Consider the following 27,263-nt stretch of genomic DNA (forward strand, 5'->3'; position numbering starts at 1 on the left):
GCTTTTCGATGCGTGAAGCTTAATAATCACATAACAATCCATATGATGTGTTGGTTTAAAGTGTAACAGGTTCTCAGCCTAATTATATTATCAGCTGCGTTGGCTGCTTCAAAACTCATCCAATATTGCTTTATCTGCACAGTTCATGTTTGTAATTTAGTGAGTTATGTATAGCGTGTCAGTCTGCTCTGTGTTGCACGTCTATGTCCTCTCACAGGCACATGTTGTACATTCTTCCTGGGTGTTGGATGTCATTGCAGTCTGTCCAGATGCTGGCAATGCAAGGCGATGTAATAGAGTAGCTGCCAGCTCATCTTGGTGTTTTAGAGCTTTACTTCATTGATGCTTTTCCCCTCTGACCCTACCATGCTCTCAAATCCTGGGGCTTGTATTTGGGATGTGAGCTTTGGGTCAAAGCAGTGACTAACACATTGTTTTAGTTTGCTTTTAGCTACACGGCTTACGGGGTGGCAGGCCTTTGGAGTGCAGGAGTTAGCATAGCACAGTGAGGATAGTTGTTATGCAGAAAAGTAAATGTGATAATACTGTGACCCTATTTGTGTGATTATTCTGACTGGGTATAACGTGTCAAACAGTGAAACTAGTGACTTCCTTCTCTGTGGCAACACTGAAAGTATGGAGTATAGTTTGACCAATGTAGGGTTTGTTAATGCTCATAATATTTCAGTTTGCCAAACTTTAGGTTGTTGCTGTTATGTGTTTTTCTTCAACTTGGGTTCACTTTTTTTTTCTGCATAACTGGATTGACTCACTTTCCCTTCTGCAATTGTGGTAGTGGAAATATTTCACTTTGCTCAACATTGTTTCTTCCCTGCATTCATTTTTAAAAGATTCAGTAAAGAAGCGAAGCGCCCTAAAGGAATGTTCTTCTTTTTCAGTAAGAGGATATTTACATATAGATTTCCTTTCAGTGTCATCTGTGTTGTTAGACAGCGCTACGCTCATCGGAAAGTCTCAACGTGCAGAACATCACACAGCAGATGATGCTGATTAGCACTCGCACATCTGATTGTGTAAAAAAAACAAAACAAAGGGCTCTTATTTTGCAAAGAAATGTAGTTATTTATTCAAAAATTCATTTCCTTTTTGTTCAAGTTACAATCAGACTTTACAGCATGAATTCTCACCAGCCCAACATTTTAAATATCAGCAAATCTGTGAAAGTGTAGTGCGTTGTGTATATATGCGCCTGTACGTGACATTAGTGTCTGCCTCATGAGAAAATATATTTTTTCTATTCTCTCCCTCAGAGACTGAGTGAGCTCTCCACTGCCCTGCCAGTCTGTGCTTGTTCATGGAGCTACAACGCTTTGAGTGACTGATGTCTCAAACCTAATGCCAGCTGGAAACCAATTGTAATTAAGAAAGTTCTAAACATTAGGCATGTTTTTCTCTAAAAGTTGCATTTGATATTTAATATACAAAGAAGAAATTGGTCAGAAAAATAAGATTACAACTCATCAACTTTTGCTTTGCAGTTGTTTTTCCAGAAATTGGCACAAAGCCTGCAGACTGCTCATCTAAATGGTTTATTTGCTTTTCAATAGAAAAGATAATGATCACTTGAAGACAGCAGCAGGAACAATGTGTTGCCCAAAGATAATGCCTCTTCAAAAATGTGTAAAGCAGCAAAAAAGCACAAATTTATATCAGCCAACCCTCAATAAAACGGCATACTTAGCCTAGCAGAGATGCACAATACCAGAAAATGAGTTAATATTCAACACAGTGCAAGAAGTTCATTCTGACAATTATAATCAGCTGTTTGCACAAACAAGAAATTTGACTTTGGTTTCAGGTGCTCACTGTGTGCAGACAGCAAGTATAAATATATAACCTTCAGATGTATTAAAATAAGAAAAGGGGAACAATGTATAGATGTATTTACAGCCATTCTTTTACATAGTAAGAACAAAAGAAGGATTGTGACAGTGAAAATATGGTTATGTTTTTCACCGTAGAGTAGCTGACTGCTCAGGTGTTCATTGTGTTCAGACTGGAGGGAAGAAACTGTCTCTGCGGAGGCTGGTTTTGGCAAAATCCGCTCTGTAGCGCTGAGCTGAAGGTCAAAGTCCAAACAGTTTGTGTCCAGGATGTGTGGGGTCTGCAGAGATGGTAACTGTCTTTTTCCTGACCCAATCCTGTGCGAGTCCAGGATGGATGGAAGGACAGCCTTGACGATCGTCTCTGCAGACCTGACTGTTCGTTACAGTTCGGCCTGTAAAGAGAACAAGTTTTGCTGGATGATGAATTGTCCCAGAAATTATTGCGATAAACGATAATATTGTCATTTTGAGACCATTTTCAAGTAATGTAATGATAAAGGCATAGTGATCCAAGTACAACAAGCTGAATACATCAGTAAGCTTTCATTTCCAGAGAACATTTAACACTGAAAGAAACACAAAAAAATAACAAAAAAACAACCACAACAATAAATAAAATGATAAACCGTGTCAAATGTTGGCAACATTTTTCAAAATGGCGGCTTTTCAATCATAAAGGGCAGCATCACTTACATGAACTACAAAAACTATCATGCAAGTGGAAATCATTTATCATCTTCATTTATAGTAATTGATGTATTGCTTATTGTGAGAGGCTTAGTTGCAGTCTGATTATAATGATATCATCTGAATTTGATAATATTGCACACACTGATATTGAAATGGCTGATATAATCATCACCTCACAGCTAAAACTTTAAGCCCCGTTTAGTGCAAATATCTTAATTTTACTGTAACACTGATGAATCGTTCCATCCACGTCCCCAACAGCCTCCTGTTTGCCTCTTAGTTGTTGTTTTTCCTTTTTTATGATGGTGGTGACTTTGAGAATCGACTGTCGAACGTTTAAAATTTAAATTTGATCCTCTTGACACTTGCGCAAAGTTTATAAATAGACCAATTTTCTTTAAATATGAATGACCCTTTGGGGAAGGGAAGAGTGACTGCAGCTGAGGATGGACAGCAGCAGGTGGGGCAGGTGTGGGCATGATGAAGGTGCCAGCTGCTGTTGACACCTTAAGGTGAAGAATAGTCTGGTAGGAGATGGACTTGTCTCATTCTGTCCCCTTTAATCTTCCTCCCTCTGTTTCTCTCTTCCTCTCCCGCCGTTCAAGTTTAGCCTGTTGTTGTGGGTGTTCTTCCCGCAACCTTATTTTTATTGAGTAACTGACACCGTCGATGAACCGGGGCCTGGTTTTATCGACGCTCCATGTAAAACCCTGGGCTGTTCACCTCCGACAGACACGTTCACTTTGCTTTCTTCTTTATCTTTAAGCCTTAAACGTGCAGAAACCCTTCTGCTCGTCCTTCCTTATTTATAATGCAGCAGTCAATACAAGAACTATTTAATTGCAGCTGTGTTTCCAGCGTGGTTTCTCCCAAGGGGATGACTCATTTTTCCCAGCTTTGTCTTTTTCTTCTCTATTTATTTTAGCAGAGTCCCTCCACCGCTCCCACCACCATCATGTCCTTTCTGTCTTGCCGTTTTCTTCTTTTTCCAATTGTTTTTTTTTACCCCTTTTGCAGCTTCCTTCTGTGTATGTGCGACTGTGTGGTAAAAATCCAGCCTTGGGGCTACATTGCCTCTTTCATGTGAGGACCAGTGGTGACATTAAAGGCCTGCATCGCGCTCTGTCGGTTTGCATCAGCCCGGCTCTCAGTAACTGCACTCAGGGATCGCAGCATCTGCTCGCCTCTGCTACTCACTCATGGCCGGCCTCAGACATCAGTTAGCGGAGATGACGCGTCCGCACCCGCCGGCTGTAATTGTGTACATGCATATATGCGCTTACAGATTTGTTAAGCCCTCACACCCAAGTGCTTTGAGGCAGATCAATGTTTAAAAGCTTAAGCTTAGTGAAAGCATGGTTAATGACAGTTGAGTCAGCGAGAAGGGTTCTTGCCTTTTCTTTTATCCCACTCCTCCCCTCCCAGTCTAGCATTCTGACCCAGGAGGTATGACGCTTCCTTCCTTCTTTTTAGCTCTACAAAAACGAGATCATTCTTTCTTGGCAGACTAAACAGATGATGAAGGTAATCTTCAGCAGATGCACAACGAACAGCTTCTGTTATGATCTGTAAATGGATGCCAGTAGGTCGGGGCAGACCTTGTTTCCTGTTTTTACTGCTTCAGTTTTTCACCGTTGCTAATCTGCAGCCTTATTGAAAGCCACATGTGCGTGCAGTCCATCTTATCACTTAATTTTTTTGTTTAGACTTCTGGAGAAATTCAGAAAAAAAACCAACAAATCTAGCATTAAGTCTCAACAATAGCTGTGATTTGATTGTTACTGAATGCCTGGGACTGGGATTGGCAGTCTGATGGGAGCTTCAGATAAAGCTGCAGGTCCCAACCCGCCTCAGCTGGGTCTTAAGATCAACGCAGACAGGCTCTTTGTTGTGTAACCTGTTTGTCCTCCTTCCTGTTCTTTCTGAACTTTTTCTGTGAAGGAGGGGGAGTCTTAATGCGCACACTTAACTTTATTGAAAACAAACGTGATGTTAATTATGGAGGCGTATAAAGTGCCTCCAAAAATCTTTTACTCCCCTTGAACTTTTTCACATTTCACTGTTTTCTGAATGTCGTCTCCTCCGTTCCAGTCTCCGGTCTGCAGCCCCAAACAGGTGATGCTGCTGGAAAGTTGAAAAGTTCAGTTCAGGCCTTATCTGACCAGAGCAGCTTCTTCCTCATGTTTGCTGTCTTTCCTACACGGTTTCCGGCGAACAGCAAGCAGGACTCTTGTCTTTCTTTCAACAATGGCTTTTATGTTATGGAGGACAAATTCTCCCTCCTGAGGTGTGGACCTCTACAGACCAGGAGCCTTTTGGCTGCTCTGCTGCACCTCTCAGTGGTGCCCTACTGCTTCCATTTTGTTGTGATCTGTGCTGTGTTGTAGAGATGCATCAATCCACATGTTTCATTACCGATATCTGAGGTTTAGTATCGGCTGATACAGAAAAATGGTGCTGAATTGACTTAAAACGTTTCCTTTTGTTAAACAGACATAAATGACCTGAAGTTTGCATGTATTTGACAACTTTAATTTATTCACTCAGTGGAATTAGGACTATAACAGTGAATGTAAAATATATAGCAAAGAAACAACAACAGGTTGACTTCCTGGTTCGAACAAACATGTAAAAATAAACTGCAACAAAAACTTTGAAGAGTTTCAGAAAGCATAATTACGAATTCAAGATCCAAAATAAATAATAAAGTATGCCGTTGCTCAGAACACAAAGTTTTTATGGATCAGGCACATTGTCACAATACATGATCTAGAATTTTTTTCAATATTGGGACCAATACAGACATTAGAGATGCACTGATCATATGTTTACAGCTTGCGATATTATTTTATAACCTGACAGCTTTGAGCTTGTCCATAACTTCCTTCCTGACCTGTTTGCTGTGACTCTAAGACTTAATGATGCTGTTTGTTTTCAGAGCCACTAGAAAACTAGATTTTATTTGCAGGTAACAGAGAATACAAGTGCATGCCACACTTTTCAGATGTTATATTTAAAATACCATAATTATGTATCCCTTCCTTTCCACTTCACAATTGTGCACTATGTGTTTAGTATACGGATCAAATACATTGAAATTTGTGGTTGTGACATGACAAAATGTTAAAAGGTTGGAAAGGTATTAATTCTTTTGCAAAACATTGCCTGAAAATATGACACTTTTCTTCTGGTTTGCTGTGAACAATCATTTGAAATATATTTAGATTTTAGTTTCACTTTATGTTGTCAGGAAACCATTTAGTTAGACATTAAGTCATCATTTAATGCAGAGGTTTGCAAGCAAATTAACTTCTCCTTTTTCTATTTTGTAGGAAAGGGATGTTATTCATTGTAGATCTAAATGTAAAAATTATTTTACACATTTGCTGTGTTTTAAAAAAAAGAAAAGAAAAAAAAGGCATTTAGTTTTCAAATTATTTTAGGCCTGGGTGAACAAATTTATTCTCAGTCATAAAAACAGGATTTGGGTCACTTTTTCAAAATGCTTACTATATTTAGCTGAGCTTAATAATGTAAATAAAAACTGATATAGGTGCAGCCTAAAGTCTGCTTTTCAATAAAAGTCAACCAGTACGTTGTTGGAAAATTGTGTTGGTAATAATTTTACCCTGATTAAACATAAAAAGTTTAAAAAACATATGTCCCTGTCCACCCCTGATTACAGTGATGGCATTAATCCCACTGAGATCAGTGATGCCTCGCCGATGGCGACTGAGTTTTAACTCTGCTCTCCAGACAGATGGACAGACGGACGGACAGGAGAACAGATGTTCAAAATAAAAACCAGGCCCAAACATTGATCTTTTTGTTCCGTCAGCATCCGCCTGTTGTGATCTTGTGACACGATTCCCTGATAATGAGGGGAAATGATGTGATCTTACCTCATTCTGTCAGTCACCGGCCTACCAAACGTTCACCCAATAAAGCTGTGTATGGTGGTGTATTTTTTTTAAATCTGTGTGTCTTTGGCTGCTGCTTCCATCTGTTACTTTAAGAAAAATTCAAGGTGTTCAATCATGCAAAGATTCCTCCAACATTTACAGTAAGGATGTCTCTGACTGTGTTTTACAAATAGTCACGTTGTATTTTTTCTGCTCTGTCCTACTTGTATACATTCATAATGAATGTATACAATACAGATTTTCCCTATATTTATGAAAACCATCATAGCCAAAACTCTCATTGTTTTCAGTATAGAAACACAGCAGCCCACAGCATGCACTTTGAAACTTTTTTTAAAAGTCAGATAACAGTTGAGGACTGACGCTTTGATGCAGAAATGGGAGTGATCTTACAATTCTTTCATGTTCTGTTTGATTCAAAGCTCCTCCAATTTAGTTTTTTGTGTTCCAGTTTGAGTCTGACCTCAAAGAAAATGGCCAGTTGTTATCGGGCAGGAAACCTCAGATCAGGGCTTTAAAAACGGAGCTGGATCACTTGAAGTGTATATTACACAGATGGTCAAAATCAAGCATGACAAATTTTCCTATTGTCTGTTCCTGCTGGAGGTTGTGTGGACTGTGGTCGCCTGGGCGACGGGGGTGGGAACAGGAAGTGCTATGCGTCTTATCATGTCCCCTCACGTCCCCATCCTTTTCCTCTGCTGTTTCCTCTCCTGACAGCTGGACCTTTCCTGTTATTGTTGTGGGACCAAAGAGGCGGTCATGTGTAAACACACTTACAGAGAACAATGACCAGCACTTTTACAGCTATTTTTGGGCCTCCTTATTTAAACTCCTATTTATTTTTGTGTAACTGTGTAACTCTTACTTCATTACTTATTCAGACCCGTTGATTTAACTCTGAGACGGTTTGGTGAAGAACTGCTGCAGCAGTAAGATTCCTGGAGAACTCCAGACTGAATCGGGACCAAGGACTGCTCACATCCACCGTTCATACTCAGACATAACACCCCATGGGCATGCTTCCTGACTTTGCATCCTGTTATTCTTAACATTCCTTATCTTCTATTCTCACATCTTGCTGCAGACATCCTGTACTTCATTTCACTCAGAACCCCTCCCCTCAAACACATTCCTGTGGGGTGTGTGTGCGTGCGTGTGTGTGTATATATATAGGAAATATGAATACTTGTGTGTAAGGCTGTGACTCCAGGTGCCTACTTTGTCAGGTAGAGACACTTCTGACATCCAGACTCTCCTCCTTTTTCTTAACAATTATAACCTGATAATTATTGTTTACTTTTACCTACAATAACATATTTATGTTGACCAGAAGTGATCAAATCCAATCTTTATTTAATAAATATTGGACATCAGACTTCTCAGTTATATCACTGCAAACTCAGCTTATTGAATAATGTTCTATGCTTTGTAAAATGACAAATATTTTACAAAGAATAAAAAATATACCTATCAATCTCATCATATTCCGCTTTTACCCTTTAATAAAAATGCTGCTGATTTTAGCAGGATTTCTGTGTATTTTCATGCACTATTTGCTGATCAATCCCACTTTTGGTTTAATAAGCTGCAAACGTCATGTTTTTTCTTCATTCTCCATAAATGTGTACTTTCACTTAAAGAAAATAGATCTGTTTGAAAAAGTAAATCCAGAAATCAAATACTTACTGACTATTCTGAATCAGAATCATGTTTATTTGCCAGGTTTGGTTCCACATCAGTCTCAGTGAAGAACTTTAAAGTATAAATATATAAAAGGTGACAAAACTGTCTCTGTTGTGACAGCCTCAATGTAGAAATTGAAACAGTTTGTGTCCAGGATGTGTGGGATCTGCCTTCTTTCTGACACTAGACCCATACAAGTCCTTGAATGGAGGGAAGGTCAGCCCATTCAGGCTGTGTAACGCGGGTAGAGATGAGGAGAAAATGATTGGAGCTGTGTCAGATTATTGGGTTAAACACTGAAATCAGAATTTAGTACTTTTTTCTGCATCCTTCCTGCTTTTTGTGCTGCTTAATCACCTCGTTCTAGCTGCTCCTCTCTCAACATCTGTACGTTTTTATTTCATAAAACCTCTGCTCTCTGATGCCTAATTGAGGCGGTTTCTTTTCTTCTGTTTTGACAGTATGCATTCTGTGAAATTTGTGAAACCATTTTAAGCTCACGAGGCTTCTCTGTGAAAGCCAGGCTGTTAAATGACAATCGCTTTGGATTCCAATTTAACGCTACATCCGCCTCTCCTTTAGGTGGAGGAAACTGCGCTCAAGTCGTCTGCATTCGCTTGATATTTTTGAAGGAGTCTGAGTCTGCAATTGTGTGCATTAGGTTGGCTGATTTGGCTGAGGTAGCAAATTGGGTTGCTTTACAAAGTGAAGCAAGAAGAAAGAAAGGAGCTGCAGGGAACTTCTTAAAAATTACTAAAAAGGTTAAAGTTGTGAGAAAAAACTACTGGCTTCCTGTTTCCACCACACTACTTCTTGAATGTCCATCTAACTCCCACCTTGGGGTGACTCCCTCAAACGCACATATAGAAGCACAACCCCCACTGCCCCCCCAGCCTCCTGCTGGGAGTAATAAAGCTTAGCCGCTTGCAGCAGCCATTAGAAGCGAACCATTATGGTCCTGTATCAAGTTAACCCTCCCTGGCAGTACCAGCACGCTCTGTGGCAGACCCCAATAAGTGCAGAAAACTGCCACTCCCACGGCTCATTGAGCCGCCAGCTTGCCCCCCCACTAACAGACAGCCCCATAAAGCAGTTCCACATCATCAAAGATGGAGATGATCCCGTTTTTCTAATTTTAGATCGGGGCCCTAATGGCTCTCTAGATACTATCGGAAGCTCTTTTACTTTTAAGCTGGGGGCTTTGATGGTGTGATTGTGTCTGGGAGAGAGAAGTTTTATCTCACAGCCCTGATTACATTTATATGACCACCTGGATTTATTCACACATTTAATTCGGTTTAAAAAGTTGACAAATGACACGGTGAACTACACCCCTTTTCTAGTTATATTGTTTCTTCTGTTGCTAGTAATAAATTACAGCAAGATGCACTGATTAGGATTTTCGTGTTTTTGATGCATTCCCAGACCGAAGATGTTGAGTTGCTGCTGATCCCAGATCAAAGTTATTCAAAGACAAAATGTCTGATTCTGGCCAACTGATTGGTTGGTGTTTTAAAATACACCCCCCAGGGTTTTCTGGTGAGTACAGATTTAAGTTTCAGGTCTAACCTGCCATTTTAGGGGGTCATGCTATGGAATTTAATATTCTAGTTTCTGAGGTGAATGTAGTTATTTTGATAATCTGAATAAAAGAATTTGATGGATGAAAAAAAAAAGAATCCTCTTTTAAGCATCAAGCCATCAACTCCAAAACTGTATCTGCTTTTTAAGTAGCTGAAAACTCTGCTCTTAGTTTAAAGCATAAATTAAAAGTAATAAAAAACAAAAACTGATTTTACTTAAATTAAAAGAAAATTGGATGGTTCCAATCACTGACCGATTGATTAGTATATCTGCATGCTAAGTATTGCTTTAATAAAAACGTATTTAAAGTCAGCATTAGATGCAAGAACATATTTTTCTTTACAGTGTAACATTTTTAAAGGCCCCCTTGAGAGCTTTCTTCAGGTCCGCCAACCTGCTAATGGCTCCAAGAGCGATTCTCCGTTTCCTGTCATGGACGATAGTTTGGCTCCAATTGTATGATTAAGACTGCGGCCATCCTGCAGAATTAATTTGAGTCTAATCAGACGTCTACATGATCGTATTACGTGGATAAGAATCTGAACATCTCCAGAGATTTGATAGTTTCTCTTATCTCCGTTTCTGCCTCTCACCCGTCTCTGTTTAGCTCTGCCTTTCCTTCTCTCCTTGTCTGCATCATCTGTTTGCTTTGTTTAATCACCAAACTAACACGCTCTGACACTTTTTTTCTAGCACGCTGTCCCCATTACTGCCAGCAGTCACAGAAAGCCCCATTCAGCCAGGAACCTTTTTTTCTCTTCCTGCATCCAGTCACGCTGACAGCCCCAGAAAACATTGCGTTTGCCACCGATTATGATAAATGGCTTTGCTGATTGCTGTTCTTGGCCATCACCACACCTACATGTTCCCATTTTAGAATACATATTCCCAAGGCTTCAGGCAGAATAGAAGATGCACTAGACTTCTTGTTGTTTCTGACTTACAAGAAAGTAACAATTAGAGATGCATCAGTCAGACAATTTTGCAGTACCAATTTCTGGTTTCTTAAAACTCTTAACACATTGATTCTTGTTTTGACAAGTTAAGTAATGCCAGGTTTTCGATAGAGATAGAAAGAGTTACCTTTTTTTTGTCCTCCAAGGAAAAAAAAAAATCACTTAATCTGCCAAGTTTAATCGTGTTTTTCTTAATATAAACAGATTTAAGATGTAAACGTTCCAAAACAGTGCTGTACAAAACCTCCATTTCTGATAGGATTCTCCAGTCAGTACTGAGATTTGTGGATTTTGAAATGGAGCACTGTTTTTTCTTTTCTTTTCATTTTTGTATTTAATCCCTCATTGTCTGAATTTGTTTCATTATATAAAATACTAAATTATTAATGTTTTTAAATATAAATTATTGTCAATATTACACAAACCCAACAAATTAGGGTTAGGGTTAGTTATTAAATATACAAATTAATGGATTTAAGCACAGCTGGACATAACTCTGAACACTAGATGGCAGCAAAGTATTTCCAGTTAACTGCTTGGTGTGTATAGGTTATGCACCAACAGGTGTAACTGCTATTCAGTCGCTACCTTGGTTCTGTGGTAGTTTAAGCTGAATATAATTCTAAAATTTAAAAGCAGTTTAAAGTTAATATTTCCATAGTTAATAAACTATTTTGAAAGACTGGATATGTAAACTGGTTGCAAAAACATACTAGACTTTTTCCTATTTCTTCAAACTTCAGTATTGTTTATGGGGAACCATGCATGCAGTTTGCTTTGTTTATAATAATCTGGATTATTATAGCTCTTTTGTCTCAGAGCAGCTCTGGCGTTCTGTTTTAAATCTCTCAATCTGTAACTTGAACATGAACCGGTGGCTAGTAACGCAAGCTAGTGAAACTTCCTGCTGTATTTGTTTAGCAGTTTTTTCTCCCAGGCAGTCTTCCTCCTCCCTCCATGTGCAGCGTTATTTCTGTGGGTTCATGCTCTCGGGGGAGCCTTGCCTACAAACGCACACAGGCTCATTAGCTCATGTGTGTGGGTGTTTTAATGTTTAGTTAGGAGTTAGGTTTTTGTTTTTTTAGTCTTGTGTGTGTACTTGAAGTTTTTGCGGGGACACTGTCCAGGACGGAGTTGGCTGTAGTTGTTTTCTAGCCTGTGTTGTTATTTTCAGCAGCTGCAGCTCATTATTGAAGATCAGAGAGCAGAACGTGCTGCTTTCAAGGATGGAGTTGGCTGAGTTATATATATACATGTTCATGTGCACACTTAAAGCCAGCATTTTTAGCCACACGGTTTGCTTCAGAAAGGTTGTGTTTCTGTTACAGTGTGTAAGCAGTTTTGTAGAAGGCAGAGTCTGTCCTCAATTTGTATGGATGAATAACTCCTATGCTGATTTTCTGTTTACCCATGTGCTGGTGTGTGTCTATTTTTTACCTGACTCAGACAGAAGAGTCCAGAAGCCTTCTTAGGTCAGTCCCATACTCTGAGGCCCATCCTGATCCTGAACAGTTTCACTTTACCTGCTTTAATAAAAGATATTGAGACAAAATCTTCTCCTTTGGATAAAAGTGTGTGTTTCTTCTTAGAGCTACTGAAGACTTGTTTTCAGTGGCTCTCCTGTGAATATAGTGGAATAATGTCTGGCTTTAAAGCTGAGGCTTTTAACAATGACTTTAAAAGTTTGACCTCTTATGAATGAGTTATGCTAATTAGTTTTGTTGTGAATACAGCCAAACTAGTGTCTAAATTACCACACCTGTTGGTTGATACATCCTCTCTAGCTACGAATACTGTTAAAGATGTTGTATCATCTAGTCGTTGGTTAAAAATGTAGAGATTTTACATTGGTGACAAGAGCAGATCTATTCAGTCTAATTTCCTGCTTTGTAAGTGTTCTGTACTGGTGCAGTTATCAAATAAGTTTTTTTTATTCAGTACATTTATGTCTGTGTTTAGAAATAGAAAAATTTTGAGTTCATTCAGTAATTTCTGCATTGGACTGGCATCAGTCGATACTAAGCCTCAGGTATTTTTATCATTATAAAAAAAGTGGTGCATCCCTAATTTTGAGTGGCTAAATTTCAGTTTGTGTTATTTAAGGTTGAATCATATTTCTGCTGGTTATATATATTGACTAAAAGTGAAACACAATTGAAGCACAATGTGATCCAACCTTGACCCATACCCATTTAAGAGCCCAGTGGCTGCGGTACACTGTGAACCCCCTAGTGTACTGTAGCTCTAAGAACAGGAAAAATAAAATCAGTATTTATTTGTTGGAGTCAAAACTCCAATATAGAAGCTTCTCATATTCCAGCTTTAGTTCTGCTTTTAGTTCTCAGGATGTGCCTACATATGTTACAGTTTTGTATGACTTGACTCGCAGGTTTTGAAGAGTTTCGTTCCCTTTGTGGAAAATTTCTTGTTGCTTTGCGAAAGCAAAATGCCTGAAGCAGCAGTTTCAGAGTCCCGAAAGAATTTGTGATGAAATCCCCAGTCCTTTTTCTGTGTCCAAAGTTCAGCCTTGCTGTATTACATTCTTTCTATTTTCCAGTCAGTGTTTTATAATGGAGTTAGAACTGTGCTCCAGGTTACTTTCTCATGCATATGGAGGCTAGACGAGACGGATTCACTAGTTAGAAACTGGTAGGCTGAGATGAATTATTGAAAGCAGCGCCTATTTGGATTATGCATTTCAAAATGAGTTTTGTTGTTTGATTTAACAATCTTCACAACCTCCGTGAGGTTGGATTAGTTGTGAAACGGTGCACTACAGATTTTATTTATTGTGGTTTAGTTACAAAGTCACAGATTGACAGTTAGGATCATTAGTTTAGTCTGTGGTTAGCAGTGGGAAGGAAAATCCAGATGGTTAATATAGATTTGTAAAGCCATGTCCTGCCCAGATGGGTATTTCATTTTTTTGCTTCAAGAACTAAATATGACAAAACATATAGAGTGGATCTTCGATATTCATGAGGGTTAGGAACCACAGCTGGCCACTGGTTGCTAAAAATCCACAAATAGTTGAGACACCTTTTAAAACCACTTATAATATGTTTTGGCAGTCCAGACACCAAATATACATTAATATCCATTAATGCAGTGGACATTATCTTGGCATTACTGTACTACAGAAGCTAACATCCTCCGTTTTCCTTTTCTCCACAAAGGAAAATAAATGCTGCTCCTGGATTGGCTGCTTTGGAAATGCCAGCCAGCAGCAGTGTGTCTAGGTATTTCTGGTTCCCAAGCTATATGTTCTCTCAGATATTTTAGAAATGCCATATGAAACAAGCCGCTAATGGGCGACTTTTCCTTGGAGTCAAATTTTACAGACAGACCTGTGAATGCTGAACTGCAAAAAGGCTGGGGTCCACTGTATCTGGATAACATGATAAACCGTTTTAAAACAGGTTTTCAAAAAGCAGACCAAAGTTACATAGCTGTCTTTTTCTGCATGGAGGCACAAACTGCCAGTTATTGGACAGACATAAACCTAATCTGAAAACAATAACATATCTCCATGACAGAATATAGCTCTCTCAATATAGCTACCGTTTTTTTGGCACTTTTGAAAATAGATTGCAAAATATAACATTGTTTTTTTTCAACAAGATCCACAAAAATAACTTTTTGAGAACAGACAGATTTTCTGCCATGTACTTGATTGATTGCTGTTGTAGTGTGTGAGAGGGCAGTCGGTGTTACACAGCTCTGTTGTGTCGCAACATTTCGTATTTCAAAACACACAGAAATGATTAGAAGTGACATTCTGAAGTTTAGAGACCATGACCCATCTAATTTCCAAAAGATTGTCAACGTTCCCTGATCCAGAATGTTCAGGAACCAGTAGATGCACATCTATTAGTTGATGCAGCGCATTTCATAAAAACTTATTTTTAATTTTAAGAATGAAGGACAAACTGTGCTTAACTATGTTATGCACTGTCCCCTCAAGTCATTGAAGGGACAGGAATAGTTTTAAGTATGAATATCAAAGGATTGTGCAGCTGCAGACGGAGAGCGAGGGAAGATGGGCTGTGAGTTGTTGATAAAAACCTAGAAATGCAGACACTTTTAAGTTTCAGTCTCCCCCAAAATGCACAGTAGACTTCTGCTTTAAAAGCTCACTCCCTCTCCTATATGCTTGTCCTGCCAGAGCCCTAAACGGCTGAGGCGGAGTGTCATCTTGGATAAAGTTGTCTGTGCCGTGAATAAAGGCCAGGAATGCATTAAACACCCAAATCCTTTCAGTTTGCAAAGGGTAACCAGGCTTTGTGATGGCTAAAGTGCTCAGCTTTAAAGTGAAAAAGCGTGTTTCTCCAGAGAGTCTTGTTTTACTCGGCACCGCCACATTTGGGTGCATTTATGATTGCAGTAGCTCCCCCTTTTTTTTTTTTTTTTTGGAGGGAATCTCATTACGTTACCTCAGGTTTGTAGAAGTTCTCCTCCCCGGTGGAAACGATGGCTGGAGCAAAGCGACGTCTGCAGGGAGGATAAAAAATAGGTTTTGATTTTAAATCACCCCAAGCAAGAAGACTTTCAAACTATCTGCAGGAGTCTGAACATTTGATCATTTTGGTTTACAGATTAATTGGTGTTGGAATCGGATCTGTTTCAGGTGCCAGATTTTATCAGCCTAATACCAGGCATCACAAGGCAACCAAAGCAGCTTTTCTCTTGTAAAGCGGACAGCATTGATTATTTGGCCATTACGCTCCTTTGCTCTGTTGCTCTGCTCTCCTTTTTTCTGCTTTGCGTGCGGACAGAGGTGCGCTGCCTGGTCAGAGGATGGTTGGCTCTGAGCCCACACGCCGAGGACAAAGCCGTTACGGAGCACGTCTATTTTTGGCCTCTTAACGGACCTGTTCCCATTCTCCTATGGAGCAGCTCATTGTGTGATGTTCACCTGTCTTTAACCTGATTACAGCAGCTCCTCATGGACTTGTCCATTGTTTTTTAATATAGCGCTGGGTTTTTTGAGGTTGTGAATAAAGTTTCTCCCCTGAAGTATCCTGCTGTCAGACCTCGGACCCCTCCACCTGTCATCCTCCCCTCTTTCTCCCTGGGAACAAGATAACGGAAGATGAGGAGAAATCATTTCTTTTCCTGACAAACGGCAGATAGATATGCAGGCACTGTCTGTAACATTTTCCTTTTCTCTTCAGAGTTTGACAACCGCAGAAACCGAGCGAAACAAAAAGAGATGGATAAAGTGAGACATGTTTTAACTTTTATCAAGGCAGAAAGGAGCTGTTAGAGTCTAGAGGCACATCTAAGCCTGAATCACTCCACTCTGGCTTTAAGTTTAACTTTTTTGATCTAATCGACCTTCCACACACCTATAACAATGATAAAGGTTGATGTTCTGTCTTTAGTTTAATTTTACTTCATATATTTAGCTCTCGGGATCCTCTCATTTTGTGCTCCACCTGTTTCCCTTTCATACAAAATTGTCAAGAAAATATCGGTTATATGGTAAGAAATGGAAAAGAAATACTGGAGCAAAAAGTTAATGCCAGATAATGATTTTCTGCTTTAAACACCTCCAATGGCAGTTTTACCGATTAAAGTCTTTCTTTGTTTTGGACAAAAAAATCACAAAGTTGAAAGTTGATTTGGGGACCACAGCCACACCACAAATAGGTAAAATACGTTAGTACTTGAGACTCCTTCTCAAATGCTTTAGACTTCTTAGTTTAATAGTTGAAACACCAAATATGCATTAACACATGCAGTGGACACAATCTTAGCAATACAGTGGAAACCAACAGGAGCCACTATTTATACAAATTGATTTGTAATACATGAAAAATTTGCCTATTGAAAAATGTTAGCATATAATTCACAAATTTCATCCAAGAAGATGGAAATAAAAACAGTAATAACACAAATTATTCACTCATGAAGTCGCTTTAAAACACTAACCTCTGAAGACACTACAAAGTTCCTTTAACTTCCTTCCTACTATGTATTTACTAAGACTACATAAGATGGTTATTTTGGTGGGTGACTGATCCTTTAACCATTGGGCATCATTTTTTAAATGTAGTTTTCTGTTGCGAGAACCGGTAAATTATAAGAAGCAACACCAAAGGTTTACGGTACTGACCACCAATTCCTGCATAATGGACTTCAAGGCAAACTGCAGCACAATGTGTCCAAAGTGTGTAATGGCGATGAAGTATGCAGCACATGATGTGGATGTGTTTTAACTTGCTGAAACTTGCCGGTCCAGAGTGGCACGTCTTCACGGCTCTGAGGAAAACGGAGCTCTGCTTGGCGCGACCTGTTAGCAGACACTGGAGTTCAATGAAAGTCCTTCTCTGACAACCCAGTTTATTTTCTCCTTCTTTTGTTTATTCCTTCCTCCTTTAACACCGCCCCTCTCACTCAAGTTGGTGATCCACACTTAAAACCCACGTCTCCACACTCATGAGGCTTTCTGCCGGGGTGGACAGATAGATAAATGATTTTTGTCGGCCTTGTAAAGCAGGGGGTAATTTTTAGGTGAATGCAGTGCTTCAGAAAAGAGTTGCAGCACTAAAATTAGAGGTTGTCAAATGCCGCACGTCTCCGTTGATGGCCCGGTTCGGCCCCCTTATGTTAATGTGGCATTTCAGCAAGAGGAAATAACAATTTGGAAGAGGTGGGATTGCTACTGGTGCTTGTTGGGTTGCATTGTCAAATATGAATAAGGGTTTTTTCTCACCTTTTATCAGAGGACAAATACTCTTTAGATACTTTGGATCCGTAGTGTTTTTCTTCAAAATAATTTAACTTTTAAAAAGGAGGTAATGATATAATATTAGCTCATCTTGTCTCTTAACTGTTCACTTAAAGAGACAAAACCTGTAATTCTCCAAACTGTAGAGCTGATTGGCCAGATAAAAGTAGGGCATAATGTGGCTTGCCTCCTGCGTAGAAGTGATATAATCTTATTTCTGGGTTAGATACCAGGAGAAGGAAGTCATCATATGGAAAGACTGAGACTATCTTTGAATCCTGCAGAGCTAAGGTCATGTGACTCGTAAAAGCGTCACTCTGAAGCTATACAAGTAGACTGTAGATGACTTTAGCAGGTGTTTTTTACAGTTTCAGGATAGTTTCTCTTTCTAACAGGAAATTCCATCAGATTTATTTTCCTGTCTATTGCTTGAATCCATTCATTGGAAATTGTGTACTGGAAAAGTGTAGCTCCTTGACCTGAAATGACCCCTGTGTAACTTTAAACACCAAATATCTTTCAGAATGTCAGTAAAATCTAATGCAAGTCTGGCCTGGCTTCAGGTTTTTGATCGTTTCTTTGGCGGTCTGGGAGGCTCAGCTCAGGGCGACTATAGTTAGCTTCGGGTTAATTTAGAAGATCCTGCAGGGGAAAAGTTTCAGGATGACATCTGCTGCGTACAACACCTAACATCCTCCTTAAATCCTTCTGAGACACTGAGCCTTTTCTCTCTCAATCCTGTCGCCTCCGATCTCTGCCTATTGATCTGATTTTTCTTGCTCTTTTCGCTCGGTGACAGTGTAATTGTGCGGTAATAGCGACTTAGCAAGTTGCTGTGTAACCCGAGTCTTTTGTCTTCTTATGTATGTCATAACTGCAGCTGTCGGTTTTCAGTGACATTTCCACACATGTGGACATTCGTGAAAAGCAGCAGTTCTTTGTCTTGACTCTTTTCTTCTGTTGTGGGAGGTTGTTGGTCTTAAAGTCAGCTGGAAAGGATTTTTTGTGTGTGTGTGTGTGTGTGTGTGTGTGTGTGTGTGTGTGTGTGTGTGTGTGTGTGTGTGTGTGTAACGGAGTGTTTCAGTAAGAAGAGGTTTATTAGTTTTATCAGAGCTGTCTGGTCTTATTATTTTCCATCTCACTCAGATTTCTGAGGAGAAAAGTAGTGGTCTGAACCCTTAGAGTTGCTGTGGTAGAGATGCACAGTATATGAAATTACATTGCAATTGTAAAGGAAGTGCTTGGGTGCAATGCAATAAGCTCAATAATTTCTATATATTGTTTTTCTCTTTCCTTTTTCTCTTTCTACCAAAAACTGAATGAAGAAGTCTTCAGTCTGGTACTTTGGTCACAACTAGCCTCTTTTTTTAATGACATTTTGTTTACAGATACTTCATAATTCATTTTATTTATAGTTTAATATCGTCCAGCTGTGTTAAATGTTCATTAGAATGTAAAGTTTATTGATATCTGTGAATGTGTTCTTAGATTATTATACCACTTATTCTTATTATTGTACCTGAAAATGGTTTATCACAATAACTTCTGGGACAATTTATCGTCCAGCAACATTTGTTGTTACATTGTGACAGACCTACTTTATGTTTATTGCCATGTTGACATTCTCTTTCTTATAAAGAATCAGTTTAACTAGCTGATTGGACTTTCACTTCTTTACTCCCTTCAAGCAGAACCACAAATTTGTACTTTTGATGCAATTACCTCTTGTAATTACCTCATTCTGTGTTGGATTCAAAACAATCATCTTGGTCAAAGACTGTTCAGTTTTTTTTAAATAAATGTAAGAAATTCAGCAAGTCTGCCCTCTTAGAAAGCAGGAAATTGCAATTAGTCATAACAAATCTGATTGGTGCATCTCTGATGGAAAGAAAAGGGAAGATTAGGCGAAATGTCAGTGAATCGCTGCCAATATCGTCATGGTAACGGTCACTACTGGTGAAATTGTGCATGTTTTACTAATGGTGCCGTCCTTATCTGTAACATCTAAAAACGTGTAATCCTATTCTGTGCTTCAGTGTATTTACCTTAGATTTCTGTTCATCATCACTTTAGGTTTTTGCACACCAGTCAAGTGAATATGGCAGCATTTTTACTTAATGTGAATAAAACCAAAACCGTGTAATTGCCCTGTTAGTAATCTTTGTTCCTTTTTAATTGTGTTTCAGAGATCAACAGAGTGCGTAAAGATATGTACAGCGACACAGTGAACGGCCTTGTGGACAGACACCCGCTGGAGCTGCCCGAACCCATCGGACCCATCGTTCACCTGCAGGAGAAACTGTTTGTGCCTGTCAAAGAGTACCCAGACGTAAGTTCAGCAGCTCTGAGCCTCTCTTTGTTCTTCTCAATGTTAAAACTTTGAAACAAATGATCAAATTTGTTTCATACCAGAATATTACATTTATATTTATAGTTACTTTCATGTGTGTTTTCTAGTGTAACACTGGGAGTCAAAGAAATTGATATTAGTTGGTTCTAATAGCTGGTAGAACCTGTAGTTTGATGCTGTTTGCTTTTTTGTTCTTTAATACTAAAACCTGAGATACTGAAGCTGATACCATCATCGCAGTTTTGCTCAAGTGTCACAACTACATAATATCTTTTTCATGCGGCTTTATTCTTTATTTGAATATCGAAGATGAAAACAAAAAAATTTTTCTGTGGAGCCATGTTTCTCTTTAAACCCCATGATGTTTTTTAGAGTCTGATGTATTTAGATATCATTGTTGATGAGAAGAGTCGGTGTAGATGGAGCAGGTCAGAACTCAGCAGGACATGGAATGAGTTTTTCCTCCTGACTTGATAAGACGCTGAGCTCAGCTGCAGCTGACACTAGAACCAGGTTCCAGTGTCTGAACTTGGGCTAAGTCACTTCTCCACATCAGATCTTTCATTGTTGGTTCCTGCTAAACCTCCTCAGTGAACTTGTGTACATGTTTCCACTTGGTGTTTGAACCTGTAGCGAAGGTTGCTGCAAACTTGGTGTCAGCGAATCTTTAGTCTTAAATTCATAAAAACAAAGTAAGTTGGGCTTAAATAAGTTAATTGAGGATCTTAAGTTTTGCTATTTAATCTCGTATATGTTTTTTTTTTCCTCGCTTGACTTTTCTGTCGAACAAAATTTGAGTTGCGCAGACATCTTCATTACGTTCTGTGACAATTGAGGCTAGCTAGTTACGAATATACCCTTGCTAGCTAGCCAGCTTCTTTTGCATCTAGCATAAATGGATACACATTTATTTATTCATAGGTGCACTCTGTGCAAAAATAACAGAAAATAAAAACTTTTTAATCCTGTCACTATGGGTTAAGGTTGTAGACCCATATGCAGTGAGAAGCACAAAGCCAAGACCCACAAACAAACCTCGACATTTCAGTTTTTTGTTATTCTTGATTGTAATACAGCAGATACCTCGACCATCTTCTATATTTATATTTTTGTTCTATCTTAAATCTCATTCAAGGTGGCATTAAAAAGTCTTAAAAAGTTTCAAATTGAACTTGCTGACACCATGTGTAAAGGTTTTCATTACATTTGTTTGTTGTTGTTAAAGCTCACAATAATTGCGACCTGCAACGTTAACTAAGTCATTCGCACATACGGAGTGTGAAGTGCAGCGTCCTTCGTTCTCACTCTGGATGCTGAGCTTCTTGCAGAATTGGGGCGGTGACTCTGCGTTGTGTTTACAAGCTGTCAAGTAAGGCACTAAATTAATTGGGTTTCCCCATGTTGGTCATGATGACTTCTGGAGATTCGCAGCCTAAAAATGACACAGCAAAGGAACACACACATTTCTCATTCCTGTTTTAGCTCTTCTGCGTCTACATATAACCTCCCACCTTGTGAGATTTCCAAGTAGAGACGGAAAACTGTAAATGCCAGACAGGAGCTGCCAGCCGCCGAGCTGAATGAAGTAAATCCTACTTCCTGTTTGCATGGTGAGAAAAAACCCCCAACAATTAAGAACACTGTAATGCTCCTAGATATTTAGCAGATTTAAAGTCACCACAGCATCGGTGTGATTATCCCAAAGGGCTGCTTTTTGTCTCATATTTTCTAAGTGTCAGGAAGGTTTAGCTCGTTCTCTCGGTTAGTTTCCCTCACTTGACACAGACGACGGCGCTCCAGATACTAAAGGTCACAGAGAGAGTATGAAGTGTTGATGACGGATGAGAAACAGAGGAGTGGACAAAAACTGCAGTTATATCATAATATTTAACTACATCACCACGGCTGGGAATCAGGATTCGATTATGATTTAATAGGCTTCGATGTTGTAATAAATCGATTATTGATGTCACCTCAGATCACCCACCCACCTCGCTTGATAAAGAAGTAACAATTACTCTTAAATGTACATATTGTAACAAAATGTTTGTTTTAACTGTAAGTTTTGTCATAATTTCATTGAATTTCTACAAAAAAATGACACAAAATAACCAGTAATATTTTCTAGGTCTAATATCTACAGCATGTTTTTTTTTTTTTTTTACATTTTCCAAAAATATCAACATCCCATAGAAGTAAATGTATATGGTTTTTATAAAAGTTTTGTTTTTATTTATTTTAAAATCTAAAAATATATACACAAACTGTGCATTAAAAAAAAGACAACAAATTTCATGTAGTAGATATTTTATCTTTTTCAAAAGGTCATGGAACTTTTGCTACTCTAAACGAGGCTTATTTAACTGGACTGAGGACAAGCATGGCTCTTTAGCTTGTAAAGGGTGCAGACCGCTGCCGTACACCAACAAACATAATCTGAGATTAAATATTTTAGACCAAAAAACACAAAATAAGCATCAGAAACATCCGCACCACCAGTGGTCTCTGCACAGTCCAGACTAAATCTGAACTTTTACATAATGAGTCTAAGATAACCGCCTCATCTGCGACTAAAAACTAAATCCTTCTTAGCGACCTGCTGCTACAACGCTACATTCTTATATAGCTCATTTATATTTAGAGCCATGTGACTCTCATTCACCGCTCTCACACCTTCTGCTTTCCTTCAAATGAGGTCATAGTTTAACTTTAATATAAGGTTTAATTTAGTCCGACTTGTCCACATCTGCATCTTGATGCGTTGAAAAATCGATTCCGTCCTTCACCTCCACATCACCTCCTAATATTGTGCAACATTCATGGTTTTCACCTCAAATATATATGTTGCTAGTTGGATGAACTCTTAACTGCTTGTGATATCCATGACAATACTGACACTGTCTTAATATTTGGCAAAATTATTATGTTTACATGTTTGCCTAAGAAGCTGCAGCTTTAAATGCAACTGCTGGAACTTATAAAAACTGTAGCTGGAGTAAAAAACTTGGGTTTTGCAGACAACCAGTGGAAAAATGTTCAGCGGGCTTCCTTAAGAGCCGAGTTTGTCATGTTCTGAGATTTAAGAAGTCTGAACAAAGTGAGTCACAATGTCTTTATATCCCGTTTGTATTTTTAGGAAGGATAAAGAGCGTAGCTAATTAGATGCAAGGTAAGGGAGTGGATGATGCAAAAAGGGAGAGAGAAAATAAATGAATAACGAAGGAAGGGAAATCTGTCACTTTGTGTCTGCTGCTAAAGCATAAGAGACCCTGCTGAGGACTCAAAACTTTCAAGCTCATTTCCCAAATTGCACAATTCTTAAAAATATCCAGAGGTTCACATCTTCCTGACTTCCAGGTTCTCCAATGAAAGCAGATAATGATGTTCTGTGATTTGGCATCATGTCATCTGCTGTAGAAGATTTGGCAACGTTGATGCTTTTTTTTCCTCTTTTTTTTTTTTTGGAGCATTTCTGCTCACTTTTCCCTCAGATTTAAAAATGAAACTCTTCCAACGATTTGCCATCTCTTTAGGCTAAGGTCCCACCCACTCACCAGGCCTCCTGTCAACCCGGCTGCATGTGCCAGGTCCAGGTTTCTCTAGATAATTAGATTGCCCTGGTGCCTGGTTCCTATGTTGACTCTACCAGAATAACTCTCCTTGCCAGCCCACCTCTGCTCTAATTCCCTTAAGTGTGTCCCTCCTTTGATTTTGAGTCCCCCACTCCACCTCCCTCCACATCAGTCTGCTAATGTGTTTGTGAGTATGACTTATCGCCATCATTCTGTCTGACTAACCGCCCCCTCACCATTCTTGAAAGTCAGCCATTTCCTGATGTCGTCAGCGGTGCAGAACACTGTCAAGCGCCACCGCAGTGACTGCATCTTGACTGACAGCCGAGTCGCATGCTATCTGATAACTTCAACCTTCAATTAAACCGTATCTATGGCTGGGCTGCTCTTCGAGCAAGCACATGCACATCGCCAGGCAGCTGACTGGCAGCTCCGCGTGTCATTTCCGCTGACCTTCAGGCGTCTGATCGCATGTGTCGCAGGTCTTTTGAACGCATGTCTGTTTCAGCTCTAGACCCCTGCGTGGTATTTATGTTTGTTGAAGCAGAACGCCGTGGTGAGCAGGAGGACTGGTCAGCTGCTGGCTGCAAACACACACGATTGTGGAAGTCACCTCTGCTGTGCTGACTGTGTGAAACTGGACTCTGAGTTAGCTGGTCAACAGCACCGTCTGAACTCTAGAATGCCTTCAAGCTTGTGAGTGCAAAAGTAGCTGGTTCTCACAGTGAGGAGTGTAAAACCATCAGCTTCTGATGTTTTCCCACATTCAGTGAGTTATGTCACTTGAGCTTGTTTAAATTACTAATGAAATCCCTTTAAGCCCCAGTCTCCCCTCTTGTGGCCCAACTGTCGTCTCTGAACTAAATAGCCTCGAGGACATCTGCATATTTTTTATAATTTGTTTGTATTACTTAGGGACAATAATCAGTGTTGGATTTTAAATCAGTTTTGTTCATTAAACAACAGACACAGTATCTGTCTGCTTTGTTGTTTCAGACAAAAGATCGGTAACTTTTGTTAGTCGTACAGCTTGAACAAAGATTTGATTCAACAGCCTTTGAACATGAACCTTACACATTTATTGATTCAATTCAAAAACACATTCATTTAACCTGAAGGGAAATTAAATGTTGCTGTAACTTGTCACCTGAGTATCTTAAAATAGTTGTCGTAGATGGTGATGCTGTGGGCAGGAACAATTTCTGGTGATGAACCTGAAGAAAATGATGGTTTGAAATCTCTCTGCATCCATTAAACTTCCCTTTTATCTTCTTTGGCATTTCTTTAAAAATAACTTCTTAACTCTTCATTTTAACCACCTGGCTAACTTTTATTCATCTTCACTCAATATCCACACTGAAGAGTGTTGTGAGTGTGGCCTGTTGGTGTGGTGCATTCGCTGGCAGGAAACTGATCAGATTTTAAGTTTCCGAGGGCAGATCAAGCTGGAAATTGTCTGCTTCTGGTCTGCAGCTAATCTCAGAGTACATCTTTAACGATTTGACATCAGAACAGGTGAAAACCTGAAGTGTGTGTGAAAAGGTAGTAATGGAGCACTTTGAATGGCCTTGCAGTGCTGTAGTGTTTCAAGTTTTGTAAATTCCAGACTTTTAATAGCTTGCAAATAGAAAATCTCGACTCTGTTTCTCTGCAGTAAAACTGTGCGGACTTTCCTGGTCCATTTTCCCTGGACAAGAAAAGTCATTAAAATTGTTCCCATGAGGGTGTCATCACTTATCATGCCAGCTTCTGATATCTTCCTGACCCCCTTAAGTCATTACCAGCGCTGGCAACGTGCCGAAACACTCACCTCAACTCACTTCAGAGTGGTAGGTTAGAGGATTTTAATAACTGCAGCTATCCAGCAATTATGGATGGGGACAATATTTAATGAACTGACGGCTTTCTACTTACCTGTTCAATAAGTAATTAAAATAATAACTTAAACAAGGAGAATTTAGTTTTTTTTTCTTTTAAAGCCAGTTAACTTGATAAATGACAACAGTATAAGCTTTCAGGGCAGTAATGGGAACACCTCCAACAGCAGCTTGCGTACCGGTGCTTTGATACTGTAAGCGAACAGTCCTCTGTGCTTCCTCACCCCGTCTGTCTGCGCATCATTAGGCTGAGAGGCAGAGATGTGGAAAAACGAGGAGGAAGGACGAAGGAAACAGGTTGACCACACACGGATCACAAGTGTCACTGGGGACACGGTGTCAGCTTTTATCTGCAGTATCGGATACAGCGTTCACATGCCAGATCCCACTGATAGAGGATTCCTGAGACCAATACAACAGTGGCTCCTCTGAATAATTAAAGAAGGGAAATGATTGGCGAGGATTTATTCCCTGTGGTTTGATGATAATAATGTGACCACTGGGGTACGAATAAAACGTATTACTCGAACTGATGCACTAAGATGGATGGATGGATAATTCAAATGAGCGTCACTCCTTTTATTCTCTGTCTTTTACATTTCCATCCGGTTCGTAACCCTAAAATAAACTTCAACAGAATCCACAAATAGAGCTATATATTAGGAGCAGCACACCAGGTATGCTGATTAGAGAGAGATTTAACTCCTGCAGGGCTTTGAGGTGAACATGTCACCACTTGAATCCTTAATTTTTACTTCTTTACCACTCTAGTTCCTTGTGAGACATCCTAAATAAAATGGCTGCTTCAAGCAAAATTGAAGTCAAATTCCATGTTTGTGTGGACAGATATTGCAAATTAAAGCTACCTACTCACCTCCACAGCACCAAAATCAATTTAGTCACATCACAGCTTTGTCTAACTTATTGTTAATTGACTATTAGTTATGATTAATTCTCAAATCACTTCTTCATTTATGGTAACTACACAGGAGCCTGTCAATTATCTATCAGTTGTTTACATTGATGGTGATGTCCCACCACGTGAGAAAGGTTCTTCAAGGTTTCACTAGCATTTCAAAACCAAGTCGGCAAGATTACAAAGCAACACTTTCAACTCTTTAACATCTTATTATTAGTATTTTGCATGATCAGCTTGATCTGTAACACCCCTGATCTCCCTTTGAGCTGGTGAACAGTTACCTTGAATGCCCTTATGCTTCCTGTTGTCTGCTGAACTCTTAACTCTCTGAACAGCTAACAACTCTGTTTCCTTCCATTTTTTAACACCTCACTGCTGCTGAAAATTACAAACTTTGAGTGTTTTTCCCAGCAGTTAGCATCTTTTTTCACAGCAGTGTTGTTACCAAAAGTTGTTAGCTCTTAAGTATGGTGCATGCATTTGTAGTTTTCAAACAGCTGATCAACGATCTGCATCGATCAAGCTGAAAATCAACCAAGCTCAGTCTCCAGCTGACTTCTCTACATTTCCAGTAAATAGGATTGTGGTTGTGGGAAGTTGTCAACAAACTGAAAGTAAGTATTCCAGCCTAAAGATGAATGAGTGATTTAAAGGGATGAAGCCAGCTGGTAGCCAGAGGGGTGTTGTGGTTTAAAAAAAAAAAAAAAAAAAAAAAAAAGATTGATTTGTGCATTTAGAGAGCATTAAACACAGGAGGATGAGAGATAAACACATCAGGAAAGGCAAGATCATGTTCTGTAAGCGACAGAGGAAAGGGAAGCTTGTGTTGTCACCAGGAGCTATGAATGGATGTAGAAAGGAAGCTGTTGGAGGTTTTATGCAAGTTATTCCACTGTAAACTCCAAAAAACTTATTTGAAACAAGACTCAACAGTAGCCTGAGGAACTGCAGAGCGGTGTGGTGCAGTGTTAAAATGATTGATATGATAAGTTCAGGGTAAGTGAGAAGATGTAGAGAAATTGAGAGATTGAGCAGGATGATGGAACCTGGTGCACCGCCGTTCCACCTTGCTTTGATGCGATGCACTGAATGAACTCCGTCCTATTTCCATAAGCCCGACTGGCTA

At 39.3% G+C, this 27,263-nt stretch overlaps 1 protein-coding gene across 5 annotated transcripts in view; it reads left to right on the forward strand.

The window, feature by feature from the left end:
* Window positions 1-27,263, forward strand: part of qkia (QKI, KH domain containing, RNA binding a) — an 85,889-nt gene that overhangs the window by 11,453 nt on the left and 47,173 nt on the right. For all 5 annotated transcript variants that reach the window (XM_008399971.3, XM_008399973.3, XM_008399972.3 and 2 more), the window contains exon 2: window positions 19,606-19,748. In XM_008399971.3, the coding sequence (XP_008398193.1) occupies window positions 19,606-19,748 (143 nt within the window). The remainder of the gene's footprint in view (window positions 1-19,605; window positions 19,749-27,263) is intronic.

The sequence above is a fragment of the Poecilia reticulata genome, chromosome 22 (genome assembly GCF_904066995.2).
Source record: "Poecilia reticulata chromosome 22, P_reticulata-male-v2, whole genome shotgun sequence".
NCBI lineage: Eukaryota > Metazoa > Chordata > Actinopteri > Cyprinodontiformes > Poeciliidae > Poecilia > Poecilia reticulata.